The 27,927-nt window shown below is 52.9% G+C and overlaps 1 protein-coding gene across 1 annotated transcript; it reads right to left on the bottom strand.

Moving 5' to 3' along the window:
* Positions 1-27,927, bottom strand: LOC123018648 (myosin-7). The gene is made up of 39 exons (XM_044420931.1): positions 27,904-27,927; positions 27,253-27,458; positions 26,757-26,900; positions 26,235-26,391; positions 25,921-25,948; positions 25,095-25,209; positions 24,584-24,676; positions 24,414-24,477; positions 24,218-24,316; positions 22,600-22,703; positions 22,354-22,492; positions 21,485-21,603; positions 20,818-20,967; positions 20,337-20,507; positions 19,659-19,968; positions 17,892-17,968; positions 17,115-17,202; positions 16,232-16,349; positions 15,528-15,651; positions 15,261-15,397; positions 13,592-13,847; positions 13,171-13,413; positions 12,711-12,887; positions 12,460-12,605; positions 11,910-12,000; positions 11,199-11,588; positions 10,702-10,828; positions 7,429-7,547; positions 7,115-7,311; positions 6,354-6,537; positions 5,120-5,285; positions 4,880-5,004; positions 3,965-4,273; positions 3,634-3,837; positions 3,161-3,286; positions 2,471-2,746; positions 1,393-1,488; positions 270-404; positions 1-123 (listed from the first exon to the last, which is right to left on the bottom strand). Exons 2-39 carry the CDS (start codon positions 27,454-27,456, stop codon positions 103-105), a joined length of 5,829 nt encoding a protein of 1,942 aa, XP_044276866.1. The 5' UTR covers positions 27,457-27,458; positions 27,904-27,927; the 3' UTR covers positions 1-102.

Genomic DNA, 27,927 nt, shown 5'->3' on the forward strand with positions numbered 1-27,927 from the left:
GTACAGAGCGTGGGAAGTGGGGAAGGGTCCTCCAGCACCTTTGAGGTGTGGAATCAGGTGTGTGTTTTTATAGGAAGATGGGACATGTGCTTTCCAAAGAAGTTACTCTTCATTCAGTCCTTTCTGGAAGGGAACAAGGAGAGAAAGAGAGAAAGGAAGGCATCAGAAGAGAATTGCACAGAGGGAAGGAAGGAAGGAAGGAAGGAAGGAAGGAAGGAAGGAAGGAAGGAAGGAAGGGAGAGGGGGATGACACTTCCGGGCGTTCTCACCTTCGCCCCAATATCCCGGCTCTTGGCCCTCAGCTTGTTGACCTGGGACTCGGCGATGTCCGCCCGCTCCTCAGCTTCATCCAGCTCATGCTGTACCTTCCGGAACTTGGCCAGGTTGCTGTTGGCCTGCTCCTCCTGGGAGACAGAGGAAACACAGAAGAGGCATGTGAAGACGTGCATTTGGGATCAGCTTTGTGCAGTGCCCTTTGTGGAACTCCATCCCCTGGAGAGTCTTGCTGGGCACTTGCTTTGCTATCCTAGTACTGAGCAATGGTGTCTGTTCCTCCAGGCAGTTTAACTAGTCAATTAACTCAAAACAGCCCTTGGGAAGGTTCTGTGCAAACAGAATGAAACTTCCCCCTGCCCCCATAGCGCCTGGGGCACATCCTCTGCTATGGGGCATCCCACAGCCCCCCAGGGGGAAGGAACTGGCTTCTAGTGCCACCCCGCAGCTTATGACCCTCTTCCAGGGTTCAGGCTGCATGAATTAGCCAGCCATAGTGAATCCATAGAGTGGCTCCTCCCACATCCCAAGGCAAAAAGCTTTGGGGATGCTCAGTGAACCTTCTGAGTTTTAGAAAACTGACCCCAACCCTTCCTCCCTCCAGCAAAAAAAAATATTTTCCCGTCTCAGCAGGCATCTGGCAGGGTGATGGCCGATTTTAAGAGTGCGGCTGTTTTTAATCTGCCATTTTCCTTTCTGCTGACGTTGCTGTATTTGATTTTACGCTCTTTGTAAGTTTTGATTCTAATGGAATTGGATATTGGATTTTCATTTGCCTCTGTCATCGTTTAGAGCGCTTAGCTGCTGTGACGGGGGTTCGTTAGCCATGCGGAGAAGCACAGAGGAGAAGTAAGATAATACTTCAAGGTGTGCGGAGAATGGGAGAAAATCCAGGGAGGTGGCACATGGAATAGGAAGTGCTCATTCGTCGCTTGGTGGTCAGGAAGTGATTGCTAATATCTTAGGTGTGGAAGAAGCAGTAATGATGAGAAATTGAGCAACGAAAAGTGGACACTGTGCAGATCTCCTGTGTAGGCGCTTTGATTTCTGAGGGATGTATCTAGGAAGGTCCTCAGAAATATCAAGAAAAAGGCCAGTCAAGCACAATGGCTAACTCACCGCCTCTTCCGCTTGTCTCTTGTAAGCTTTCACCTTCAGCTGGAGTTTATCTACCAGATCTTGCAGGCGTATAAGATTTTTCCGGTCCTCCTCAGTCTGTGATGCAAAAATGAGAGGGTGAGAGAGAAAGAGGAAGAAAAAGTCAAAATCCATCTTCTGGAGATACAGAGCCGGTTCACGGCGCTGCGTTTACAACTTCGCCACATCCTGTTGCAGTGGTCAGCCTGAATTTGTTCTGAGTCGCTCTAGATATGAGAGAGAAGTGGTCACATTTTGAAAGTCCTCTGCAAGTCACCGTCCCAAAACGGAGCATGCTCTGGAACCGTGAAGGGGGCTCGGTGTTCTAGAGCCAAGAATGCGACATGCACGAGGGGTTCCTTCATTGCAGAGCGATTTCTCCCCTTAGAATTTTCCCTGAACACCAAGCCCTGTCTCAGAAGTCTTCCATAAAGGGAGAGAGGCAGAGTATAGTTTCCTTCTATGCTTGGCTGATTTGTTATATTGCAGAACCTAGAACCTCAGAAATGCCATATTGGATCTTCCCAAAGGCCTGACTCATCCAGTGTTCTCTTCCCACAGCTGCCTGTGGGAAGCCCATAAAGACGACCGGCATATGACCACAACCACCCAGCGCCACTCGTGTTCCCAAGAGATTGTGCTACAGAGGTGTGCTGCTTGCAATATGAGAGACAACTTATGAGCTGCTTGACTCCTAGGCAGATGCTCCTCTTGCTAGATTTGGGACAAAGTGATCTCCCACTATCTGTTCAGTTATGGAATTCTAGGTTATACAACTTCATTGTCCTGGTTCTAGGTCATTCTAGAGCAGAACTCTGATTCTCTAGAGGCTGTGTGGGCTGACTCCGTGGGGTTGCTATATTGCAGAGGCAACTAGACTCAGACGCAAATACATTCTGGTTAGGCTGGGCCATGCACCAACTCAAGCAAACTAGACAGATTTTAAAACAAGATGCCAAATGGCTGTTAAAAGAAGAGCTGAACAGCAACCAGTCAATAAAGGTGTCAGTTTCGGAACAGCAGCATTACAGAAAAAATACGGCTGTCCGAGCAGGCGGACCTGGTAGGTGAGCTCCTTGATGCGCCGCTCGCACTTGCGCATGCCCTTGATGCCCTCGGCGCTGCGCTTCTGCTCCGCCTCGAGCTCGTTCTCCAGCTCGCGCACGCGGGCCTCCAGCTTCTGCAGCTGCTTCTTGCCGCCCTTCAGGGCCAGCTGCTCGGCCTCGTCCAGCCGCAGCTGCAGGTCCTTGACCGTCTGCTCCATGTTCTTCTTCATCCGCTCCAGGTGGGCGCTCGTGTCCTGCTCCTTCTTCAGCTCCTCCGCCATCATGGCCGCCTGCCCCGCGGGAGGGAGAGGCAGGCAGTCAGGCCCCCCCGCTCCTTCGAGAACCCGGACCACCCCGGAGGACCAAAAGGACGCCATGCCCGTGAGACACCCGCAGGCCCTCGTTTGCCCCCAACGGAAACGACTTACGGCCACCACGGATACTGGCCACTGATCGCCATAAGCTGCACACCCCCAGGGCTATTATGGGCTGCTGCTTCTTTATACCCTTCATCCCTTTTTCCACAGAAGGAAGATGCCGTCGTATTGTAGCACACCGTTAAGGTGTCCACTCCAATATGCATCATACGTAAGAAACGAGTGCTTTCCACATGCGCTTGTTTTAGGGTGGCCAGCCAGGCACAGTCCTCGCCGGAGAGCCCCCGGCCGGAACCGGTGCGCAGGCGCCTCTCCTCTCCCACTCACGTCCGTGATGGCCTTCTTGGCCTTCTCCTCGGCGTTCCTGCACTCCTGCACGGACTCCTCCACCTCCGTCTGCAGCTGGGAGATGTCAGCCTCCATCTTCTTCTTCTGGTTGATGAGGCTGGTGTTCTGGATTGTGCAAAAGAAACACATGAGAAACAGGCCGGGGATTTTAGAAAAAATCGATCTACATCCATTGCCGCTGAAGGCCTGGATTGTGTCGGAGAAGGTCCTTGAATGCACCCACTGAGGCTCCAATCTAGGCAAGTTTAGATTTTTCTGGGAGAAGGTATTTTTCTGCTCAAACTTGCATAGAATCGCTCCCTAAATTGCCTGAGAAAAGAGCAGGGTGCCTCTTTCATCCTTTCGGGTGGACAGCATCATTCTGATTATTCCTACGGTTTTCTCCAGCCTCCTGCTGGTCACCTGGGACCCCCACCCCAGATTATCTGACCTCCCCAAAAGCGTGGCTTCACCTGGGTGTGGAGGAGCTGGACGCGCTCGCTGGCCTCGATCAGCTCCTGCTCAGCCAGCTTGCGGGCCCGTTCGGTCTGCTCCACCACGGTGCGCAGCTCCTCCAGCTCGGCCTGCAGCAGGTTGTTCCTGCGTTCCACGATGGCGATGTTCTCCTTCAGGTCCTCGTTGGCTCGGACAGCGTCGTCCAGTTGGATCTGGGTGTCCTGGTCAGAAAAGGAGAGCCGGGATGAAGGGGAGAGGGGCGGTGGCCCGGAAGGTGGGGCCACCTTGCTGTGCTACACACCTGAGGGAAGAAGGACAGGATGCCCAAAGCGAACATCCCGGAAGTACCTTGAGATACCCCTGTAAAGTTTTGACTTGTTTCTGAGCCTCCGCTGCTACGCGGTTGGCATGACTCAGCTGGATCTCCATCTCGTTGAGGTCGCCCTCCATCTTCTTCTTGACCCTCAGCGCCTCGTTGCGGCTGCGGGTCTCGGCGTCCAGGGAAGCCTGAAGGGAGTCCACCATCCTTAAGTGGTTGCGCTTGGCCTGTTCCATCTCCTCGTCCTTCTCGGCCAGCTTGCGCTCGATCTCGGCCTTGATCTGGTTGAACTCCAGCTGGGCCCGGAGGATCTTGCCCTCTTCATGCTCCAGAGAAGCCTGCAGAATTAGGGGTAAAGGGAGAGAACAAAATGGTGGAACCAGTGAGTACTTGATCAAAACATGGTATGGGAGAACAAGGAATTTTACTTGCGAGGGAAACAGGATTTTTACTAAACAGAAATGCACACGCATGTTTTAGGAAACTGTCGAGATACATTTGCTCGATATTCCTATGGAAAATAGACAAGGCTGTTTGCCAATAGTTCTCTCTTAAATATTTATTTTAGAACAGGATGTTGGATGGAGTGGGAATACCAGTGATATATCCCATGTCAGACACAAAGCAGGTTTGTAGAAAATACGTATCTCCTGATTCTGAGTTCCATTGTTCAGTGCTTATGGGGCTACACAAGGGCCCATTTCCTGTCTGAAAGCAGGTGGGGATTTTGCTCAAATGGGTGGTGTTGCCCAAGAGGCAGAGTTGCCCTCTCCTGCCTTCCCTTCAAAATTTAGCTGAAGGCTGAGAGGAAGGTGAAGGAACTTGAGAGGAGGAAGAAAGAAATATGAGGGAAGGACAGCAAGACTGCTGAACTGTGAGAGGGACGGAAGCCTATGTGGTGGCTGCGGGTGCCGTGAGATCACGTCCAAGGTGGTCTTCCTCACCTCCGCTTCCTCAAGAGCCGCCTGGAGCTCCATCTTCTCCGCCTCGAGCTGCTTCCGCACTTTCTCAAGCTCGTGAATGCTCTTGCCGCTGGCCCCAAGCTGCTCTGTGAGATCCGAAATCTCCTCTACCCGAAGGAAAAAAAGGGCAAGGCTCAGCAGGTGAGGGCTCATTCAGAGCACAACAGCCCTGTGAGGTAGGCCCACTGAGGAGACCTTGGCGGCGAAGGGGGAAAGACTCACCCTGCAGGTTCTTGTTCTCCCTCTTGAAGGTCTCCAGGTGCTCCAGCGACTCCTCGTAGGCGTTCTTCAGCTTGAAGAGCTCCGTGCTGAGCGAGCGCGCCTCCTTCTGGGAAGACTCCAGTTCCGTCTGGGACTCCTCAAACTTCTGCTTCCACTCGGCCAGGATCTGGAGTTGTTGACAAGTGGAAACAGAGAATCAGGTTTGGGTGGCAGTGGCTTTTGCAGATGTCTACAGGCACTGTTTCCAACGAAGCAAGCCGATAGAGCAGTGGTGCTGAACCTCAGGCCAGTGGGCCAGATCCCCCCAGGCCTGTTGGGCCCACCAGTATTCCCCAAATGGCCACGCCCCTTTTCCCAGTCTCCCCCGCTTCCCACAACTGCAGATTCTTCAGTGGTCTCCCAGATTTTGTGTGGTTTTCCCCCCATTCTAAAATATCAAAGTGCCCTTTCTAAGGCTTAATTACTAACAATAAGAGCTTGATGCTCAAAGATGCTGGTACTTTAGCCCCACCCCTTTTGTCTTGGCCCCACCCATCACGGGGATGCGGCCCCCGAGAGCTTCCCTGAAAGGAATCCATGTGAAGGAGGTTCTGCACCCCCAAGATACAAGTTCGGCTGTTTGCTAGGAGATGCAACGCAGCCTATCTTTTTGGAGGTCATGACTAGGCTGAGGGATGAGACCAGCCCCGGGTTCTCATGCCAGATCTGGAGTACGGGATGTGCCAGTTTAGGCTCTACAGCTATGCATTACACTGGATGGCAATTGTGACAAGCCCTCAAGTGCAAACTCATCCCAATTTGATTGATTGATTGATTGATATCCTGCCTTTTTCCTACAAAGGGCTCAAGGCAGCTTACATCTGCTCCTCCATCTTATCCCCACAACAACAACCCTGTGAGGTAGGTTGGGCTGAGAGTCTGTGACTGGCCCAGAGTCACCCAGTTGGCTCCATGGCCGAGCGGGGACTAGAACCAAGATCGTCTGAGTCCCAGTCCCATGCTCTTAACCACTACACCACACTCTTGAGATGCTGGAAATCTCCAACTACCCAAGATCTCTCAGCCCGAGAACCGGAGACTTTCTCCAACACAGCTGGGTTCTCTGCTTTCTCTCCCACTACGCTCTTCTGCCTTTGTGCCATGAAGGAGGCCTCAAAGGCCTTCTTTGACCAGCACTGGCCCATGGCGGCCAACTGCCAGAAATGATCTCTCACTTCTCCTCAGCCTGTCGTACCTTGTCGAAGTTCCTCTGCTTCTTGTCCAGGGCGGCGGCGGCCGCGTTGGAGCGCTCCACGTCCACCATGAGGTCTTCGATCTCGTTCTGCAGCCGGTGCTTGGTCTTCTCCAGCGAGGAGCACTTGGCGTTCACGGCCTCCACCGCCTCCTCGGCGTCCTGCAGCCGCTGCGCCAGCTTCTTCCTGGCACACCACAAGGAGACAACAGTAAGCCAAGGAAGGAAGAGGTAGGACACCTCCAGGAGACAAAAGAGAATGAGGAGTAAGGGTCTTGCAGTGTACTGGTGAATTTTGAAGTGCGGATACTCATTGTGGCAGGGACAGAAACACCTACAAGGAGAAGCCAAGAAACCCAGAAATACAAGGAGAAACCAAGCCTGCTGGGTCTTAATTGTCTATTCAGCACCAAGCCTCCCCCAAGATTTTCACGTTATACCAAGGATACTGGGGAAGGAAATACCGCTGCTGGGAAAGCCCATTTTCCCACAATTCCTGTGAGAGCTTTGCTAAGGCAGAACAAGGAAGCCTGAGTGAGGGTGTGGGTTGAGGGCATCAACCCTGCGAGTCAGAAGGTCCCGGTGCTTTGACCCTGCGAGTCCCGGTTCCACTACACCACCACTGCCATGGGGGTGAAACAGCCTCAGGTCCTGTGGCTTGCTGGGGGGATGGAAAGGGAAGGAAAATGTTGGGGAAGGGTGAGGCGGCAGGGGTGGGGTTGCTCTGGCTGCAAGATGCGATGGCGGCAGAAATGGGCACTCACTTGGCCTCCTCCAGCTCCTCCGTCCTCTGGATGGCGTCGGTCTCGTACTTGGTCCTCCACTGTGCCACCTCGGAGTTGGCCTTGGAGAGGTGGCGCTGCAGCTCCGCCTTGGCCTCCGTCTCCTCCTCGTACTGCTCCCGCAGGAGGTCGCAGTCATGGCGGGCCGACTGGAGCGCATGGGCCAAAGCGTTCTTGGCCTAAGGGGACCCAAACAAACACACGTTCTCAGGAGCCCTCAATCTGCAGAATCTAATTTGCTCTCTGCACGCTCTTGATTCCCCACTCCTGGTCCGCAACCTCCATGGACTTCTTACTTTGGCTTCTTCCTCCAGTTGCCTCTTCAGGTCTTCCAACTGTTGGGTGTAAGTCAATTTCCCCCGTGTGAGCTGGTTTATCAATGCCTCCTTCTCATCCAACTGGCGAGATAATTCCCCTGGGAAGGAAAAGAGTCTGTCACGGTGAGGCAGAGGAAGCCTGGGAAGCGTCACATCGCTTCTAAGGCGGAGCTGTTTATGGCTCTCCTTTTCCTCCGGGTTGGTCGCCATTTTGAAAAGACTGCAAAGGGATCCCTCCAACCACCAGTTCTCTATCCCTGTGGATCTCCCCTTGGTACAAATTTTCCAAATGGGAGCCATCAAAGACCCATCCAAGATGTTGTGGTCTGTGTTTTATCGAAATGGGTTGGCAGCAGAGTCTTTTAATATGATGTTTATGGTGGGGAAATTTGCTGATAGAGGATGGTCCAGACTATGCATTAAATGATTCAATGATATATGATTAAAATATAACTTCTGCTTGGAAATGACTGACGACTGTCTGGACAATCACTTTGAAAGAAGGAAGGAAAGTGTAGGTGGGATATGGGAAGAGGGAAGGAACGCTATGGAGGAAGGAAAGCACAGGTCAGGGGTACCCAACCTTTTTGGCCCCAAGGACTAAACGGGGCGTGCAGTGAGGGATGGCCCCCCGCATCCTTCATGCAAGCCCCCCTCACACACATTCTCACCCCACTTCCATGCTCACACGCAGCACTAACGCATCCCATTCTTGCCCAACAGCATCTCTTCCGTGCCACAGCATCAAGGTTTTGAAACCCGCTCCCGTCCTCAGCCACCCCAGCCCCATTCCCGAAAAGGAGAAGAAAAGCCCCTCTAGGCACAGGCTCTGTGGTTTGCTAGAACATCTCCAGAGCATCCTGGGAAGCCAGCAGGAGCGGTCAGGCACTGCTTCTTCGGATGCTCCAGGGACACTCTAGGAACAGGGCTTCTATGGCAGGAATGTAGAGGACAATAGAGAGCAGAAGACAACAGAGGAAGCCCATGTGGCTCCACAGAAAGTTAAGTGACAACCTAAAAGGAAAAAAGAACATGTACAGGAGGTGGAAGCAGGGTCAGGCCACAAAGGAGGAATATAAACAAATAGCGAGGAGTGGCAGGAATTGCATCAGGAAGGCTAAAGCAGGAGATGAACTGAGAACAGCAAGGGAGGCTATTGCTAAGCACAACAAGGAAGCCTCCTTCAGAGACATCCAGAACAAAAGACGTGAGAAAGGGAAGGGCGTCTCACTAGGTAAACTGGATGGCGGAGTGATAACAGACGACAAGGAAAGAAAAAGTGGAGGTGCTCCGTTCCTACTTCGCCTGGGGCATCTCCCACAAGAAAATCTACAACAAAGAGGAAGTACAAGCTGGAAGTGAGCGGTGGCATCCCACAACCGACGGACAAAGGAATTCCTAGATGGAATAAACATGTTCCAATCTCCAGGACCCAATCTATGCCATCCTAGTGTCATAAAAGAGATAGCTAAGGAACTCTCAGAACCACAGGTTATTATTTTGGATAAATCATGGAAAACGGTAGAAGTGCCAGATGAGAAGGGCTAACAGTGCCCCTATCTTAAAAAAGGAGGAACAAGATGAACCTTGGAACTACAGACCATTAGTCTGACATCAACACCTGTAAAACTCTGGAGGAAATTATTAAAAATTCAGTCTGCAAACATCTTGAAGAAAATGCAGTGATTAATAGAAGTCAACACTGATTTATCAAAAATAAATCCTGTCAGGCTAATTTAATCTCTTTTTTTGACTGGGTAACCTACCTAAATGACAGAGAGATCACCGTGAACATAATCTACCTCAACTTTAGCAAAGATTTTGATATAGTGCCCAATGACATTCTGATGAGCAAATTAGCAAAAAGTGGACTAGATAGAAAAACTATAAGGTGGATCCAAAATTGCTGCTAAATTGGACACAAAGATTTCTCCTCATTGGCACCTTCTCAAACTGGATGGAGGTAACTAGTGGAGTGCCACAGAATTCAGTCCTGGGCCCAGTGCTCTTCAAACTCTTTATTGATGATTTAAATAAGGAAGGACAAGGAAAGATAATCAAGTCTACAGACGATACAAAACTGGGTGGAATAGCGAACATCCTAGAAGACAGAATGGAGACCTAGGGCGATCTTGATAAAACTTGAACACTAGGCTGAAAGCAACAGAAATAGGGACAAGTCCTCCACCTAGGAAAAAGGATCCAAATTCATCGATACAGGATGGGGAATACGCGGCTCAACAGAACTGAAAAAGAAAAAGATCTTGGAGTAATTGTGGACAATAGGCTAAACATGAGCCAACAATGTGATGCAGCCGCCAAAAGGGCAAATGCCATTTTGGGATGCATTAACAGAATTACTTCCAGATCATGAGAAGTAGTAGTTTCTCTATACTCCTCACTAGTCAGACCACATCTGGAATATCGTGTCCAGTTCTGGACACCAAGATTTAAGAAAGATGCAGGTAAATTAGAAAGGGTCCAGCGAAGGGCAGCAAAAATGATTCAGCGTTTGGAAACACTGCTCTATGAGGAGAGACTGAATGAACTGGATGTGTTCAGCCTTGAGAAGAGAAGACTGAGGGGGACATGGTAGCACTGTGTAAGTACCTCAAAGGGTGTCACAAAGAGGAAGGTCACGATCGCTTCTTGCTGATGCCAAGAGTGCAGGACATGGAATAATCAATTCAAGCTGCAACAACCCAGATTCAGGCTGGACATCAGGAAAAGCTTCCTCACTGTCTGAGCAAGAGGACAGTGGGACCAGCTGCCTGGAGAGGTGAGGGGCTCTCCCACACTGGGGACATTCAAAAAGAAGCTGAACAGACATCTGAGTGGGGTGGTGTAACGTGGTGTCCTGCAACAGCAGGGGGCTGGACTAGATGGCCTCCTTGGCCCCTTCCAACTCTATTAATCTAGGATTTTATGATTCTGTGAATCAGAACTTGGTCCTAGAGTGTTGGTTTCCTCCTTGCCTTTTCGTTTGGCAGAGGCTGGTGGCCAGTGGACCATCAGACACACTTGGGGTGGACCCCTGGCACAGAGTTTGGATTGGATGGGAGTAAGGAAGAGCTCACAAGTCACCGGCAAACTAGGGAGCTGCAAGGAAAGGGGCCACGGCTCGGCCTTGCTCTGCTTTGCTCGGTTCCCAACATCCCCAGGCTGGGCTGGATGGAGCAAGGGGCTGGGCCGGGGTGAGGCAGCCCCCGACCTCCCTGTGGATGGAACAGGCGGCAGGATCCGCTCCCTCACCGTTCTCCGTCTGCAGCTTGGCTCGCTGGGTGGTGAGGTCGTGCACCATTCGCTGAGACTCTTCAGCCTTGGTCCGGTGCTCGTTCATTTGATCTTCAAAGGTGCGGCACATTTTCTCCAGGTTGGCCTGAAATCCAAGGAGGAGAGGACGGCGTTGGCAAAACCAAAGCGGGCGAGTGGGGAAGACAACAGGTGTTTAGACAGTTAGGGGAAAGAAAAAGATGAAGATGGGAAGGATGAGGGGGAGAGCAAGGAACTGAGGAAAACTACGGAAAATGTTTAAGAATGAAGAAGCAAAAGGAGAAGACAGCCAGGCACAGGGGGAGTATATTTTCGGGGTGCCGGCTACAACCCCTTTGCAAGCATGTGTCTTCCCCAAACCCCTAATCCTCTCTTAAAATGTCTATTAATGCCACAGCTGAGTTAAGCTCTATCCTCAAGTCTTCTTCCTTGCTCTGCCCCAGATTTAGCTCCGCCTCCCCCACCCATGAGGGCACCTTGGACTTCATCAGCTGCTCCATGTTGGAGGCCACGTCGTCCAGCTCCAACTTCAGCTCGCTCTTCTCCTTCTCCAGCTTCTGCTTCACGCGCTGCAGGTTGTCAATCTGCTCGCCCAGCTCCGCCGCGGAGTCGGCGTGCTTCTTGCGGAGCGTGGCCGCCGTGGCCTCGTGGTGGAGCGTCGCCTCCTCCAGGTCGCGCCGCATCTTCTGGAACTCGGCCTCCCGTTTCTTGTTGAGCTCAATCTGCACCGAGGTGGCACCCCCGGCCTCCTCCAGGCGCTCGCTGATCTCTTCCAGCTCCCGTGAGAGCTCGGCGCGCTGCTTCTCCACCTTGGCCCGGGACGTGCGCTCGGCCTCCAGCTCTTCTTCCAGCTCTTCGATCCGTGCCTGCACCAGAGAGAGCGAAAGGAAGCCCATCCTTAGCAAGGTATAAAAATATCTGTTACGAGCAGGAGGTGCTTACTAAAAGGCAGAGGAAGACTCGTTTCTAGAGAAATAATATCCATCAGACCAGCGAAACCAGACTTCTCCAACCTGGTACCTTCTGGATGACAATTATGAAAGTTATCCTCTGTCTATGAAGGACCAGAGTAGAGAAGGTTGAGCTGGATGCGACCCCAAAATGTTGTGTTCTAGACCTCACATCAGCCCAGATTTTAGAATTCAGGATGTTCGAGATGCTATATATCCTTGCAATCAGCCTTTCACCTGTAGCTCTTTGAGCTTCTTCTGCAGCTGGATGCTCAGGGATTGTTCATCTTCAATTCTGGCATTCAAGGCATTGAGCTCGAAGTCTTTCCTGTGGAAGACAAGGACCTGGTTGGATTCAGCCATGGGGAGGCAGAACAAGCAGGGCCGAGGTGGGGAAAGGGGGAGGCACCGTTCTCAGGACCTCAGAATCACAGAATGGAAGCGTTGGGGCCAGGGGGCCGTTGGGTCCCACCCCCTGCTCAGTGCAAGTTCAACCATCCCCAAGATCTTGGACTGTGCAGAAACGGACAGGTTGACTTTGTCATTGAAGGAGAAAGAAGATGCTGATTTCTGTCAAACTTGGGACTCTTTTTATTATTGGCTAGAGAAACGGGACTTCGTATAGATTTAAATCTGTTTCTAAGTTATCATAAATGGAAAAAAATGTGGGGACTGACCCAGCAGGTCCGATGTTTCTGATGACTGATGTCGTTTTTAGTTGTTCTTTGTTTTAGGGTTATAATTCTGAATAAAACTTATTCTAAAAAAGCAACAAACCACCCCTTACTTCTTCAGTTTCTCTTCCAGCTGCTGCTTGTCATTCTCCAGGTCCATGATACTCTCTTGGGTCAGCTTCAGGTCGCCCTCCAGCTTCCTCTTCGCCCGCTCCAGGTCCATTCGGATCTTCTTCTCTTGCTCCAAGGAGCCCTCCAGCTGTTGCGCCAAGTAAGGAAGAGGTCAAGCCCAGAAGCAACACCTGCTTCAGTAACCTCTGCACCTTCCGTGACAACGGCCCACCTGGCATGCCCAGGTACTCACATCATCCACCTGCTGCTCCAGCTTGACCTTGGCCTTTGTGAGGGTGTTGACCTTGTCTTCCTCGGCCTGCAGGTCATCCAGCGCTTGCTGGTGTGCCTCCTGGAGGGCCTTCTTCTCCTTGGTCAGCTTGACGATGATCTCATCCAGGCCGGCCATCTCCTCGGTGAGGTTCTTCACCTGTGGCCACATTGGGGTTTGCGTCAGGGACCCTAGACCTCACTGGACCTATGCTTGGAGTTGTGGGACTGTTATCCATCAAAACTTGTGCAGAGTGGTGGCCTGAAGGAACTCTGGAGGCTTCCAAAGCAAATTCTGGGTCCACTCAGTGGAATATTCCCAAGGTCAACCTACCGAGCAGATCCTCATCCAACCAGGCCAATGTCAACACAACACCTCGGACTGCTTAAGGAGGGCAATCTTGGACTATCCTCTAACTCTGCCTGCCTTTCCCCACCCTTACCTTGTTCTCCGTGGCGTGCTTCTCCTTCTCCACCTTCGCCAGGGTCAGCTCCAGGTCGTCAATGTCCTTCTTGAGCTCCGAACACTCGTCCTCCAGCTTCCGCTTCTTGGCCGTCAGCTCGGCGTTCATCTCCTCCTCATCTTCCAGACGCTCGTTCAGTTCCTTGGCTTTGGCCTCCAGCTGGATTTTGTTCTTGATCAGCTGGTCGCAGCGCTCTTCCGCATCAGCAAGATTGTCTTGCTCCTAAGGAGGGCATTGAAAAAATGAGACGACCGTGACACCTAAGCCTTGACCCACCTGAGTTCGTTCTGCTTCTGGTGCCATGTGCTTCACTCTTAGCGGAGCTCAGACAATACGGAGATAAAAACATGGACCCCAAGTGCTAACACTGGCAGAATCCCAAGGTTGTGCCATCACTCACGGCCTGAACTTGCAGCTGGAGGTCGTTCTTCTCCTGAAGCAAGGAGACCATCTTCTCTTCCAACTCTTTCCGCCGAGCCTCTGACTTCTCCAGGGCCTCCTTCAGCTTGCCAAACTCCTCCTTCATGGCCAACATCTCCTTCTCTGTCTCCGCACTCTTCAGCAGGGGCTTGATCTTGAAGAACAGCCTCATCCAAGGCCAATTCTTCACTACCATAAAGGCCCGAATGTTGTACTGAATCACCAGCAGAGATTCCCTGTGAAGAGGATGGCAACAAAGGAAAACATCAGACCAGGTCACGGGTACACCCTCCTACTTGTGTCCCCCAGCAACTGGTGTGCAGAGGAGGAAGCACAGAACCATGAGGACTAGTAGCCACGAATAGCTTTTCCCTCCAGGAATTTGCCCATCCAGACTGGTGGCCAACGCTGCATCTTGTGGCAGGGAATTCCACAGTTTAACTGTGCACAATATGAAGACGTCCTCCCGTCCCCCCGTCCCCCCGAATCTTCCACCTATCTGCTTCATGGGATGACCCTACTGGGGTCCGATATTCTGGGAGAGGGAGAAAAATGGGCCCCCCATCCTCTTTCTCCATGCCCAGCACAATGTTGTGCACTTCTGAGGTGCACCTCCCTCACTTATTTTTCCTAAAGCAAACAGTCTCAGGAGTCACACCCTTTCCTGATAGTGGATTTGCGCCAGCTCTTTGATCACTTTTGTGTCTCTGTTGCCACTTCTTCCAACTCTACAATATCACCCCTTTTTTCAAGGAAACTTGACGTTGGCAGTGGAGAATTCGGCTTCCTAAGAACCTCTTTCATAGGTTTATTTATTTATTTAGGAGATTTATATGCCGCCTCATTCGCCGAAGCCTCGGAGCGGCTCACAACCATCATAAACTCAATAAATAATATAAATTAACAGTATAAATTAAGTCGCCCTGGCCAAAGAATAAAATAAATAAATACTATTAACAATTAAAATGACATTTGAATAAAAAGGTCTTCGCCTGGTGCCGAAAAACAAATAATGACGGCGCCAGGCGGACCTCTCTGGGGAGCGCATTCCATAGATTGGGTGCCACCACAGAGAAAGCCCTCCTCTGGGTACTCACCCTCCTAATTTCCTTGAAGGAGGGTTCCCGGAGAAGGGCCTCTCCCGCAGATCTCAAGGGGCAGGTGGGCATATATGGACATAAGCGCTCCTTCAGGTAACCAGGACCCAAGCCGTTTAGGGCTTTATAGGTCATCACCAACACCTTGAATTGGGCCCGGACTTCAATGGGGAGCCAGTGAAGCTGACGGAGGACTGGAGTCATGTGAGCATAACGCCCCGTCCCTGTCAGCAGCCTGGCAGCTCTATTTTGAACCAATTGACGTATCCGGACCGTCTTCAAGTTCTCTAGTCTTTCAGGCCGTGCATACAAACTCGGTACTATGTGCTGGCAAGATCTTAGGACGGGTGAGTGGGACCAGAACTGGGATCTCCCACGTCTCCGCCCAACGCTCTTGCCCTTATGCCATCCAAAATATCTGCTGAGATGAAAAGGGACTGCAGAGGGCTGGCCAGGGACTGCTGAAGCAGAGGCTTCCAGGGGCCTTGCTCCTCAGGGGATGATTGTCCCCTTCGGAGGGGAGCTTCCCCAGTGACACCCACAAACACCTACTTCCGTTCCATGATCTTCCGGAATTCTATCCGAGCGAGAACACCGCGGGACTGAGCTTGGATGCGTGTGATGATGCGGGAGAGACGCTCATCTCTCATCTCCTCCAGCAACCCCAGGAGACCGGCCTTGAAGAACACCTGAGCAGCAGAGAGAGGGGCCTTGATTTAAAGGCATCTGTGCTTCTAGTCCTCAGTGTGAGCAGAATGCGGCGAGAGACATGACTGTTTCCTGGGCAAGGGGCTTGCACTGGCTTCTCTTCCTCCTCACCTTGGTATGCCCAAATTTGTACTGGCTGTGGTCGATATCCAGGGAGCTCAACAGCTTCTCAGCTCCCTTCCTGCTGTCGATGAACTGGCCCTCGGGGATGGCAGATGGGTTCAGGATGCGGTACCTGGAAACAAGAAAGGTAAGGGCATTCAATACTTCTGAAAGCTTCTCTTCGGCATGTTTTTGCCATGGCTGCTAGCCCCACTGAAGCCCAGGGCCATGCATGTTTCATGACTGGTTGAGGTAGGGCACCCGGATCCTGAGAGCCTCCATTTTTTTTATCCCTCTCTCTCTGTGTTTTCCTTTAAAACCAAGTTTCTAGTCCTTGTGATTGTGAAGATAAGCTTGGAAAGCTGTAGTCCGTGCCTGGGGAGATCCCAGGTGCTATAGAAGGAGGTTGGGTGGGAACAGCTAAGAGCTATCTGCTGTGGAGCCTGCATTCCCCGTGGTATCTTATTCCTTCCCAAGTCCTCTCTCACAAAGATGAAAGAATTCAAGACGAAGGAATGCAGAAATGGGGCTGGAGTCACTTTACCTTGGAGCCAAGAAAGCGTCACCCTGGTGCCCAGCTGCAGCGCAGGCGATGCCCCAAACACTGCCCCACGGTGCCCCGGGGCTTCCCCACAGGTGTGTGCCTTTCCCCGAGCTTCCCTGCAGCATTATCAGACAGCCACCCCACCCCAGGAACTGAGGGACAAGCCCACCTCTGCCTGAAGTCCCCGTAGAGGATCCGGTTGGGGAATCCCTTCCGGCAGATCCGGATCCCCTCCAGGACCCCGTTGCAGCGCAGCTGGTGCATGACCAGGGGGTTGTCCATCACGCCTGCGGACGAGAGGAGAGGAAGGTCGGAGGAGGGAGCGTGCGAAGGGAAGGCGCCAGTCATTATCACAAAGGTACCAACGAGAGGGTAAGGCAGGTGTTCCCAACCTAGCTCCACCTTAGGGTGGGGGACTACAACTCCCACCACCCCCAGTCATTGGTGCACCTGGCTGAGGAAGGCTGATTGATCTCTCTCTCTCTCATTCTCTCTCTCTCTCTCTCATTCTCTCTCTCTCTCTCTCATTCTCTCTCTCTCATTCTCCCTCTCTCTCTCTCATTCTCTCTCTCTCTCATTTCTCTCTCTTTCTTTCTCTCACTCTCTCATTCTCTCTCTCTTATTCTCTCTCTCTCTCATTTCTCTCTCTTTCTCTCACTCTCTCATTCGCTCTCTCATTCTCTTCTCTATCTCATTCTCTCTCTCATTCTCTCTCTCTCTCATTCGCTCTCTCATTCTCTTCTCTCTCTCATTCTCTCTCTCTATCTCATTCTCTCTCTCTTTCTCTCTCGCTCTCATTCTCTGGGATTCCGTGGTATGTGAGCTTAGCTGCCAAGCCTTGGGGCACCTTTGGGGACCCCCTGGGCTGCAGAAGGGCTGGGACCTGTGCCCCCAGGCCCACCCCAGCAGCACCTGCTGCCTTGCTTTTCGACTGACTGGGGATTCCGAGGGTCTGTCCTCCGCCCGAGAATCCTCTGGCCGGAGAGTTAAGGGAAGGCTGCAGGGAATCCAAGTGCCCACGAAACACCGGAAGGGGGGCCCTGGGGGCGCACCTGGAGACTTGGTCTCGTTGGGGATGATGCAGCGCACGAAGTGAGGGTGGGTGGAACGCAGGTTGGTCATCAGCTTGTTGAGGTTCTCCTGGGGGAGCAAATTAAAGAAGTGTGGGCGGGCCAGGACGGGTGCAAACGGAGGAACGAGGCTGACGACGGCGCAGAGCCGGCTGGCGGGAAGGGGCGGAAGGATGAGTGCCGGGACAAAACGAAGAGAGAAGTTGGGAGTGGTGGATAAACAGAAAGAAGACAGGGAGCAGGTGGAGAAACGGAGAAAAGTACATTTGACAGAACGAGAAAGGAAGGCGACAAACTGAAAGAGGAGGAAGAAGGCAGGAAAATAACTCAGCAGAGGAAAGATGCAGTGACCAGCGTGGTTCTAACTGCACAATTTGTCAGGGGTCTTCACAGAATGGGAGCTCGGGGCTTGAATGCGGTTTGGGCGTCCGAGAGCCCTTGCCGGAAAGCTCTCCTGCTCACCTGGCGCGCTCCCCCCTCGTTCTTGCCTTCCTGTTCCTTTCCAGATGCTGGCAGAATGGGGGATGCGGACAGACCCCCACTGGGAAATGGTACCCCTGGAGGGAGTCAGCGCCCCCTGCAGCAAGGAAGTGCCATCCATTCTGGGGGTGAGGCCAGCAGATGGCACGGCAGGAGGCGGCAGGCCCTCCGAGGAAAGGGATGGGGGCAGCCAGAGGGCGCCGTGCCCGCCGTAGCCGAGGGAGCCCCCTGAGGCGGCCGGGGTTCCCTGCAACCAAGCATGCCTTGCTTTCTCCTTACCCTGTGCAAAGCAGACACGGTCTGGAAGGAGGAGCCCTTCTTCTTGTGAGTCCCCTTCCCCTTTGTGGTTTCGATGGCTGCCGAGTGGGTGGGGAGAGAGACAATGAGACAGGAGACCCACTTCGGGCCTCGTGGGTCAGCACAGCCTTCCCCACTGCACTGCCCTCCAGATGAGTCTGAGGTCAACCCCCATCATTCCCAGCCAGTGGAACCAGGGGAGCTGTACTCCAACACGTCTAGAGGCAGCCACTTCTGGGTCATCATTTCTCGAGCTTCTAGATCGAGAGAGGTATTGCTGCCACTCCATACGACTCTGGTGCGTCTGCAACTGGAGTATTGTGCTCAGTTTTGGGCCCCTCATTACAGGAAGGATATAGCCAGGTTGGAGTCAGTGCAGCGTAGGGCCACAAGGTTGGTGGCCGGTTTGCAGGGGAAGCCATCTGAGGCGAGACTGCGGGAACTGGGTCTCTTCAGCCTGGAGGAGACTCAGAGGGGATATGTTGGCGACACTCAGGTATGTGAGGGGGTGTCGCATAGAGATGGGTAGAGACCTGTTCTCCCCTGCAGAGGAAGGCAGGACGCGCTCCAACGGAGCAAAGCTCAGGGAGCCAAGGTTCAATTTAGATGCCAGGAAGCACTTCCTGACAGTTAGGAACCCGAGGGTGTGGAATGGGCTTCCACGAGAGGTCGTTGAGGCCCCATCGGTGCGGGTGTTCAAAGATAGGCTGGACGTGCAGATGGTGGGCATGTCGTGAGCAGAGCTGACTGGTGCCGGAGGTCAGACTAGATGGCCCGGGAGCCCCCTTCTGACTCGCTCTGTTTCTATGTTTTACTTATAAACAATCACCTGCCTTGACCGGATCAGGGAGACACGGGGAGTTTTATCTTGCAGTTCTTCACCTGCTTCAAAATTACCTATTGCAAGTCGCAGAAGCTCTCTGGTGCCTCAGTGGGGTGCTTGTAATTGGGGGGGCCAGAGGCAGAAGCGGCACCCTTCCGTGTAAGGAGCTGCCAGGTCTCCCTGTTAATTCCTCTGCAGGTTCAGGGTGCAAACCTAATTCGCCCTGCCCCGTCTCACCTCACAACAAGCCTGCGAGGCAGGCCAGGTTTCAGAAAGGCATCCACGTCAGTCCAACCCTCTCCTGACACCACACCATAGCACATCTTCCCCAGTCTGGAGTTCTCCAGATGTTTGGAATGACAGCTGCCACCATACCCAACCGCCGCCCATACTTATCGAGGTGGGTGGGAGCCGAAGCCCAAAATATCCGGGGGACTTTACCAGAGTCAGGTAAGATGCCAGACGATATGGCTGGTGAGTTTTGCCAAGGCCTTTGGGTTCCCTCCCGTCCCATGGGCTGGACTGGACTTGGTAGGCTCATTTTGACATCATGCTAACCCCCCCCCCAGGGAATGAACCAAACAAACCATGATGCCCCCAACAGGCGAGCGGTTGCTTGGTCCTACCCTCATCTTCCTCCCCACTCGGGACTTCCTTCGGATAGCCAGGGGACCCGTGGCCTCACTCATGAGGGCTTTCCCTCCCTTTAATCTTCTTATTCCCCAGAGATTATAATCTCTGCCGCAATGGCCAACTTGCCCAATCCCCATCTTGTCAGCCACTGACAGCCCCCCAGAGCGCCCAAGCGGCACACCGGGGGAGCGGCCATCGGCAGCTAATCCGTTAAAAAAATTACGCCCACAACGCGCGCAGCCGGTTTCCTGTTCCGAAGACGCCCACGCGTGCACCCGCGTCCTCTCCCTTACGTGCATCTGCTCCGGCGTAGTTGGCGAAAAGGTTTGCCAGCAGCTTCAGGGCCGACTTCTGGTAGAGCCCCACCACCGTCTCGTTGAGTGGGTCCTTGTTCTTCTGCAGCCAGCCGATGATGTTGTAGTCCACGGTGCCGGCATAATGTATGAGGGAGAAGTGGGCCTCCGGTTTGCCCTTGATATTTCGGGGTTTCCCAAAGTTGGCCGACTTGCCCAGGTGGTTGTCGAACAGCTTGGCCTTGAAGGTCATGTCCGTGGCCTTCGGGAACATGCACTCCTCCTCCAGGATGGACATGATGCCCATCGGCTGTGGAAGAGGAGCCAGGGCGTCACCTCCTGAAGGGGCAACCCCGCTCGGTAGCTCCCCCAGACCGGGGATGTTCCCGAAAACCATTCTTGGCAGCCTTCGAAAGAGAGCAAGGTGGACCTTCACGTCCAGTCCAAATGTGGAGGCATGTGGGTCCATACATCAGGGTGGGATGTGAGTGAATGGGGCACAGACCTTCCACGGACCACTGAACCATGGGCCTGAGAGCCATCCTTGCTCTCTGTGGCCCCCAATCGGCCATCACCCCACAGATGCTCCAGGGGGCACTTGCCTTACGCTACACATCAACAAAGAGGAACTATTTCTGCGCGTGTGTACGAGAGGGAGGGAGGGAGGGAGGGAAGAACCTTCTCGATGAGGTCGATGCAGGCCTGCAGGTCCATGCCAAAGTCGATGAAGACCCATTCGATGCCCTCCTTCTTGTACTCCTCCTGCTCCAGCACGAACATGTGGTGGTTGAAGAACTGCTGGAGCTTCTCGTTCGTGAAGTTGATGCAGAGCTGCTCGAAGCTGTTGAACTGGCGCGCGGGGAATGAAAGGACACTCCTGTGAGCCAGACCACCCCTGGAGAGGCGGACCCCCCGGAAACCAGTCCTCTGGGCAGAGAGCACTTCCCCAGGGCCCTGCGACCCACAGCGCCTTTCTGGAAGCAAGCCCAGGGTCTATTTTCATAGGGCCATGTGTGGACAGACAGGTGGGTGGGTGGATGGACGGACAAGGTGGCCTTTGGTCCCCTGGAGGCCACCTTACCCAGCGTTGGGCAGTGCCTGCCAGGACCATCCTCCCATAAGCCAGGCAGAATGCGTGTTCCATGGAGGACCTACTCACATCAAAGATCTCAAAACCAGCGATGTCCAACACCCCGATGAAATATTGCCGCGGCAGCTTGGTTTCCAGGGTGCTGTTGATTCTCATGACCATCCAGCTGAACATCTTCTCATAGACGGCCTTGGCCAGGGCCCCGGTAGAATAGCACACCTGTTCAGAAAAGGCGAGAGGGTTGTGTGGGAAGAGATGCACCTGGATCCTTCTCTGGTTTCTCAAGAGGAGTTACAAGTAAACTCTAGGAATCGAGAGGAGGAAGTGGAGATGTCCATGTGCATGGCTGAACGTGGCCTTCAAACCTTGACGAAAAGGACACGTCCCTTCCCGACTGCAAAATGCGACTCGGTTTCAAAATTGGGTTCCTTCCTAGCACGGCTTCATATGAACCATCGAAAAAGGAAAAAGCAGGGAAAGCATCACCAAAAAAGAAGGATAAAGAGGATGTCCTTGTCTACAGCATTTGCATAATGCTCATGTATATGCGCAGATGAGAATTCTTCTCATTTGAATAGACTTGTTCTTGGAACGCACCCTCTGATGGGCAGCTGTTCGTTTGGTTCTTGGAGGGCCCTGGGCTGCCCTTCGATCAGAGGAAGGCCACGTGGCCAACCTTCTCACTTCAAGGCGTTGGGAGGGCGTCCGACGGCCCCGCCTCAGACCAGGTGCTCACCTGCTGGACATTCTGCCCTTTGGTGACGTACTCGTTGCCCACTTTGACCCTTGGGTGGCAGAGTCCCTTGAGGAGGTCTGCGGAGTTCAGCCCCATCAGGTAGGCCGACTTGTCGGCTTCTGTCAAGGTAGAGCGAGAAAACACCTTGAGAGGAAATCTTGCCATCCTGGGACAGAAGGAGGGCAGACACACTGGAAAGTCAGTGAGGAAGACATGGCAAAGGCCAGTGGGGAGACCTAGATCTGAAGGAAGGGATGCAGGTGGCACCATATGCAACTTCGGGGATCGGGTCCATGCATGGAGAAAAGCAGGGAGGATGGGCCAAGTTGCTTAAGGCAAGAGCGTGGAGCTTCTTGGAGACGGGAGGCCGTCTTCTGCTTTGGAAAAGCTCTTGCGGAATGTATTGCGGTGCTGGTGCAGCCAAGAGCGAGATGGAAGGGGCCCGACGTTCAAAGGCCGACCAGCAGGTTTTAGCACTGAGCTCTTATGGCCTTTAATTAATTTTTAAGGGAGGCATTTCTGGTTTTTAGAATGGGGAAAGAACAGCACAACTGTTAGAAAACCACCAAATGCGTTTCAGGACATGGAGGTGTGACTGTAAGGAGACCTATTAGGGCCGGATTTGATCCTGGGGTATGAAATACGGCACCCCTGGTTTACGGGAACAAGAGACCTTTGTTCAGTTTGCTGGATTAGGTAAAGTGTCCCTCTAGTCTGGAAAGTTTTGATGATGTCTTCAACACTCTGCTGATATGAGGTGGACCACCAGAACTGGCCAGCAGCGTGATCTGCACTCTGTTCACGCACGGGACATAACCTCCATCCTGCCCTTCCCTGATTTCCCCCACGAAGAAACATGGTATTTTCACCTTCAGTGCCATCGGGCTCAGCCTGTTCTTCACGTTGCTTCTGCTTAAATTTCATATTTCCGAAGTGCATGATGGCGCCCGTCAACTTGTAGATGGAGTTCTTTTCCTCCTGGGTGAAGCCCAAGATGTCAAAGGCACTCTGTGTTTGGAGAAATGGAACTGAGATTTGTACTGACCAGGCCACCACGGAGGTGGGTCGTTCATAAGTCGCTCAGCGCAGACCATCATCCCCTGTGCAGGACTCACATCGGTTGCCAGCAGCTCCTCGGCATCATCGATGGATGGGACGGTGGTCTCTCCTTGGGAGATGAAGGCGTAGTCATAGGGGTTGTTGGTAACCAACATCATGTCTGGGAAGGAAGGGGAAGGAATAGTTGAGCAGGTCAGGAATGAAGACAGAGAGAAGGTCCCTTGCTAACCAGTTCTTCTATGGCTGGACAACCAGGATGGCACCAGCCCAGCAGGACTGGTCAAAATGCAGACGAAACGGAACTCACGCTGACCGGACAAGTGTCCAGACAGGCGTTGATCCAGCAAGTCTCACCCCAGGAGCCTCAGCGGGTGGGACAGATCCCACCCATGAAAACTGTCAAAGGAACACTCGGTTCAACCCCACTCAGGCAGGGGAGGGAAGAACAACCAAAGCCCACTCAGTCCAACAGCCTGTTCCCCCAGTGGCAACCCCACTGCACACAGGGTCCCTCCAGCAGGACGGGCTCAGACCTCCGCCTTGCCCAAGCTCCTCAGCCACCGGGGCACACGGGCGCAGCGCCTCCGATAACGGAGGTCGCCCAGGGCCAGCAAGGCTAGCAGCCACGGAGAGCTTCCGCTCCATGAATTCGCCTAATCCCCATCCGACTGGTGCCCATCTTGCAGAAGCGGATTCCACGGTTTAACTATTCATTGCGTGACTCGCCCGCCAGTCACTTCACGGAAGAGGGAGAAAAAATTCGCCCTCTGCGCTCTTTCCACGGCATGCATGATTCTGTGCTCCTCCATCATGTCTCTCCATCCTTGCCCTCCTCCTAGCCAAACAATTCCAGCTGTTCCATTCCTGATTGCTTTTCTTTGCACTTTTCCCAGCTCAATGATGTGCTTTTTTTTAGGTGCGGCAACCAGAACTGTACACAACTGTAAGTGTGGTCACATCACAGATTTGTATAAGGAAAGTAGGACCTCGGCAATTTTATTTCCCATTCTGTTGTTTTTCCATTCCCAGCAAGACAGAAGAGAGGGAAACCTGGAATAAGCAAAGTTTTCAAGAAACCCAGTTCCCCCTTGAGCAAATTTAAGGCCTCAAATATTTTAAGTATGTTAAATATGGTATTTGGGTGCACAACCCAGCATGTAACGGTGGAAGGCCTGAACATTTACATTGTTTACTCTGATCCGTTAGGGCAGCGGTGGGGAACCTCCGGCATGCGGGCCACGGCGGGCATGCAGAGCCCTCTCTGTCGGCACGCGAGCCGAGTCGCCCCAGCATCGCCCCAGCAGCCGCGCATCAGATAACGGTGCACATAGGAGCCATGCGCATGGTCGGAAAGGAGTAGCGGCGCCAGGCGATGATGTCACAAGCCGCGACTCATTAGCCGTGACTCATCGAGCTTTTGCATGGCCAGTGCGCTGCCAAGGATATATATATATATATTTGCCTTGGGCTGGCGGCGAGTTGTTTTTTCTAAACTGAAACCTCAGTTTGCAGGTTTTATTGTAATGTTGGCACTTTGAGATTAATAAGTCGGTTTTGGGTTGCAGTTTGGGCACTCGGTCTCTAAAAGGTTCGCCTTCACTGGGTTAGGGTAAGAGGTCTCTGACCAGACTGGAGTGGACGATCCTTTGGAGTAATTCATCAGGAAATGCTCACCCAGGAGCTCTGGCTTCTTGTTGGACAAGATCTGGTAGTAAATATGGTAGTTCCTCTCAGCCTTGAGCTGGAAGATGACCCGAGATTTCTCGAGGAGATCTAGGAAATGCCAAGAGGAGACAGAGCAGTTGGGGGGGGGTGGCCGGGCGCCAGAGGGTGAGCGACCGTTTGCTTAGCACAGGTCGGCGGCACTCACAGGTCTCTATGTCAGCTGATGCAAGTTTCCCTGTCGCCCCAAAATGGATCCGGATGAATTTACCCTGAGGGAGGAAGGAGAAGGCGGGGGGTGGAGATGTGACCCTGACATAGCCGCATGCGGCTCCCCTCCCACCTCCCAGGCTCCGGTTTCCGACCAGCGGCACTCACAAATCGGGAGGAGTTGTCGTTCCGCACGGTCTTGGCGTTGCCAAAGGCCTCCAGGGCCGGGTTGGCTTGGATGATTTGATCTTCCAGCGTCCCCTGCAGGCAACGGGAAACGTTAGAAGGGGGCTGGGGGCAGTTGGGGCAGGGGGGTGCCTGGAGGGCCGGAAAGATGATCCGTGGAGAGAGAGAATGTGGGGATCAAGACGGGCAACAGCTGCTTCTCCTCCTACTGCCGAATGACTCGGAGCCCGTCTAGCTTTTGCTGGCCATCTAGAGAGTTTTCTTACGCAGTCACGGCCGGGGTGGGTGTGTGTCTTTACGTGGTCACAACTTCGAGTGTTTAACACAACTTTTTTTCACAGCCTGATGCCCTCCTGCTGCCGCAGACTACAGCTCCCATCTGGGAGTCACTGGGGATGATGGGAGTTGTAGTCCTAGGTGTGCGGAAGGCGTTGCTTGGCCTAACAAGTCGCTTGCCTCTCAGCCCTGATGTACGGCTCAATGAGAGACTCACCTTCCCCGTGGCTGCCGACTGTTCCTTTTTGAACCGGTCCCCGATGGCCGCGATGACGGCGAAGTACTGGATGACTCTTTTGGTGTTCACCGTCTTCCCTGCACCGGATTCTCCACTGTGGGCAGAAGCACACGGTTGCTGAGCGGGTCTGTGCACGGAGGGAAGACCCTTCCTCTTGTTTGTTGGGACCTTCCGGTCCTTCCTTTCTGCCTCCACAGGAAAGTCCCGGAATGATTCGCACCGAATCCAAAGCAACGCGCTCGATTCATCCCACCGCACTGGCCCGAAACATCCTGCTCCCTGGGGCAGAGTGATCAAGGGGGAGCTCTGCCCCACCTCCCCGCTGCGGGGTCCCCAAGGTGGTGGCACCGGAGGGGAAGCACACACAAGTTCTACCCTGCCTCTGGGCAGTAAATGATGATAATACATTAAATCTAACAGATTTGCTGCCTTCTGTGGTACTCCAGATCTCACACATACAGGTAATTTTGTCCTACAACCGCTTGTCCACTGCTTGTGCTGCAAAGGAGCCTCATTCCTGCTGTTTTGCAAAGAGGTCACCCAGAATGCGGAAGCTGAATCACCCACAAATTAAAGGAACAATTGTCTGTTAGCTTCCATGATCCATCTGGCACCCAGAAACATTTCTTTCTACTCTGCTTTAGACCATTGCGACTACCCAAGGAAGAGGCAGAGAAACAGTTGGGACAGGATGGATGCCAGCGGAGGCAGTGAAAAGACGGGACCAAGAAGAAGGCTTGGATGAAACGGTGGTACTGCAAGAAGTTTCCGAACTTTGCAGAAGTCGGCAAGAGGAGAAACTTACGTGATCAGAATAGACTGGTTTTCCCGATCTAAAGAGAAGAAGAGAGGGCACAGTAGGATTAAAGGCAGAATGGAAAAGCAAGGAAGAAGAAAAGAAAAAAAAGGCAAAAGAAGGGGGAACCAAATAGAGGAAACACGAAAGATGAGAGGAGGTCTGCACAAAGCAATTTATTTGTGAATCAACGGGAGAATTCCAGCTAGAGAACTTAAGAGAGACATAACACAGCGCTATTCTGGCCCTCCAGCTGTAGCCAACCCGTCTTCTTTCCTGCACATTGATGGCCCCCGTTTTGACCAAACTTGGCATTTCTCTACCTGTCAGCATGTACTGGTAGGCATTGTCCGAGATGGAGAAAATGTGGGGAGGAGCTTCACTCCGTTTCTTCCCCCGGTAGGCTGCAACCACCTCGGCGTTGTAGACCGGTAACCACTTGTAGGGGTTTACGGTCACGCAGAAAAGCCCGGAATAGGTCTGGAGGGGAAGAGGAAGGGGAGAGTGAGAGACCCAGCGGATCCTCGTGCCTGACTGGAATGATTCCTCCCGCACCACCCAGAGGACAAGAACCTTGAGGATGATGTCGCAGAAAGGAGATTGAACGACCCACTGCACCCCACCTGCAGGCTTGCTGGAGGCACCTGCCCACGGTCGGAAACGCAACACTGGGAGGGATCGATCGTTAATTTGATCTAGACGGTTCCATTTCTGTTCTGGCTTATCAGCAGCCTCATCCTCCTGAAAGATCCGGCTGCGGGCTGGCATCATCCACACTAAGGCAGGGCCCTTTGTGAACAGCCTCGGAAATGCTCTGGTTGCTGGAGCATGGAAGAAATACTTACGTAGATCATCCAAGCGCCGTAGCGATCTTTCAGGTTGTAGAGGACGGCCGGTTCGTGCAGGAAGGTCAGCATCGCCATGTCCTCGATCTTGTCGAACTTGGGCGGGTTCTGCTGCATGATCAGGTCTTCTTTCACCGTCACCGTCTGCCAAAAGCCAAGCAGCAAGCCTCTCAGTGGGTTAGATCTACCACAGATCTTCCCCCTCTGACCCCTCCCTTTGCTCCAAAACTTAGCAATCTGAGGGTGTGGGGGCACAGAAGGGAACTCCCTGGGGGAAGATAAGGAGGGCATCACGCAGCTAGTCTTGGGGACCAAATTGAGGGCAGAGAAGGCTGTTTAAAATATGGTGGACATGTTTGGGGTGGAAGAATCAGAGCACTGGGAGGTTCTAGAAGTTTCCTTTGGATCTGGAGAAAGATACTCTGGGTTATTGTTCCTTCCTAAATATTTTGGGAAGGGGAATGTTAGACTATGGCATGGGGCAAAAAGCAGGCACCTTGCCCCTCTCTGTTTCTGCGGTGACTTTGCCACCCTCTCTGGAAGTTATCTTGGCCTTGACAAACTCCTCCTTGTCATCGGGCACGAAAACGTCCTTCTTCATGTCGAAAGGCCGGTTTTGCGCTTCAATCCTTGACTTCTCCGACATGCGCAGGTAAGGGGCAGCGGGGCCGAACTCGGCCATCTCAGCATCTGAAGCCATGGCTAGAGGTGAAGCAAAACATTTTCAAGGTGAACACGTAACAGCAGATTATGACTTTGTGCATGAGCAAAAAAAAAAAAAAAAAAAATCCAACACAGTGTAGGATTTGAACCCATGGCTTTGGGTGTGGTGGTTGGGAACAGGGTCCTTCACCAACGGGCCACTGGGAGAAACACGCGCCATGCATTTCCACCATGGAGCCGTGCTGGAATGTGTGGTTCACAAAGTGCCCACTAGGGGGCAACTTCAAGCAGCTGGACACATCCCTGCAAATAGGAAGTGCAGCTGCTGCTGCCCCCGTGTGGACAACAGGAGGACTGCTCTGGCTTTGAAGCAGCGGTATCCCTTAAAAACAGTGCCTAAGCCCCACCCTAGAAGAGACCATGACTGGGCACCAAAATATATATTAAGCAGCCTTGAGCCCCCAGAATAGCTGCACCTCAGTACCTTTTTCTTTTCCTAGAATTCCAC

This window comes from Varanus komodoensis, unplaced genomic scaffold, assembly GCF_004798865.1.
Source record: "Varanus komodoensis strain SLA01 unplaced genomic scaffold, ASM479886v1 scaffold112, whole genome shotgun sequence".
Taxonomy (NCBI): Eukaryota; Metazoa; Chordata; class Lepidosauria; order Squamata; family Varanidae; genus Varanus; species Varanus komodoensis.

Bases quoted from the DNA above. Each gene is read 5' to 3' on its own strand.
- LOC123018648 (XM_044420931.1), bottom strand. From the start codon at position 27,456: ATGGCTTCAGATGCTGAGATGGCCGAGTTCGGCCCCGCTGCCCCTTAC. The intron at 24,478-24,583 runs GTGAGTGCCGCT...TTCCTCCCTCAG, and splicing joins ACGACAACTCCTCCCGATTT to GGTAAATTCATCCGGATCCA. The intron at 19,969-20,336 runs GTTCTTCCCTCC...CCTCTTCCACAG, and splicing joins GCATCGACCTCATCGAGAAG to CCGATGGGCATCATGTCCAT.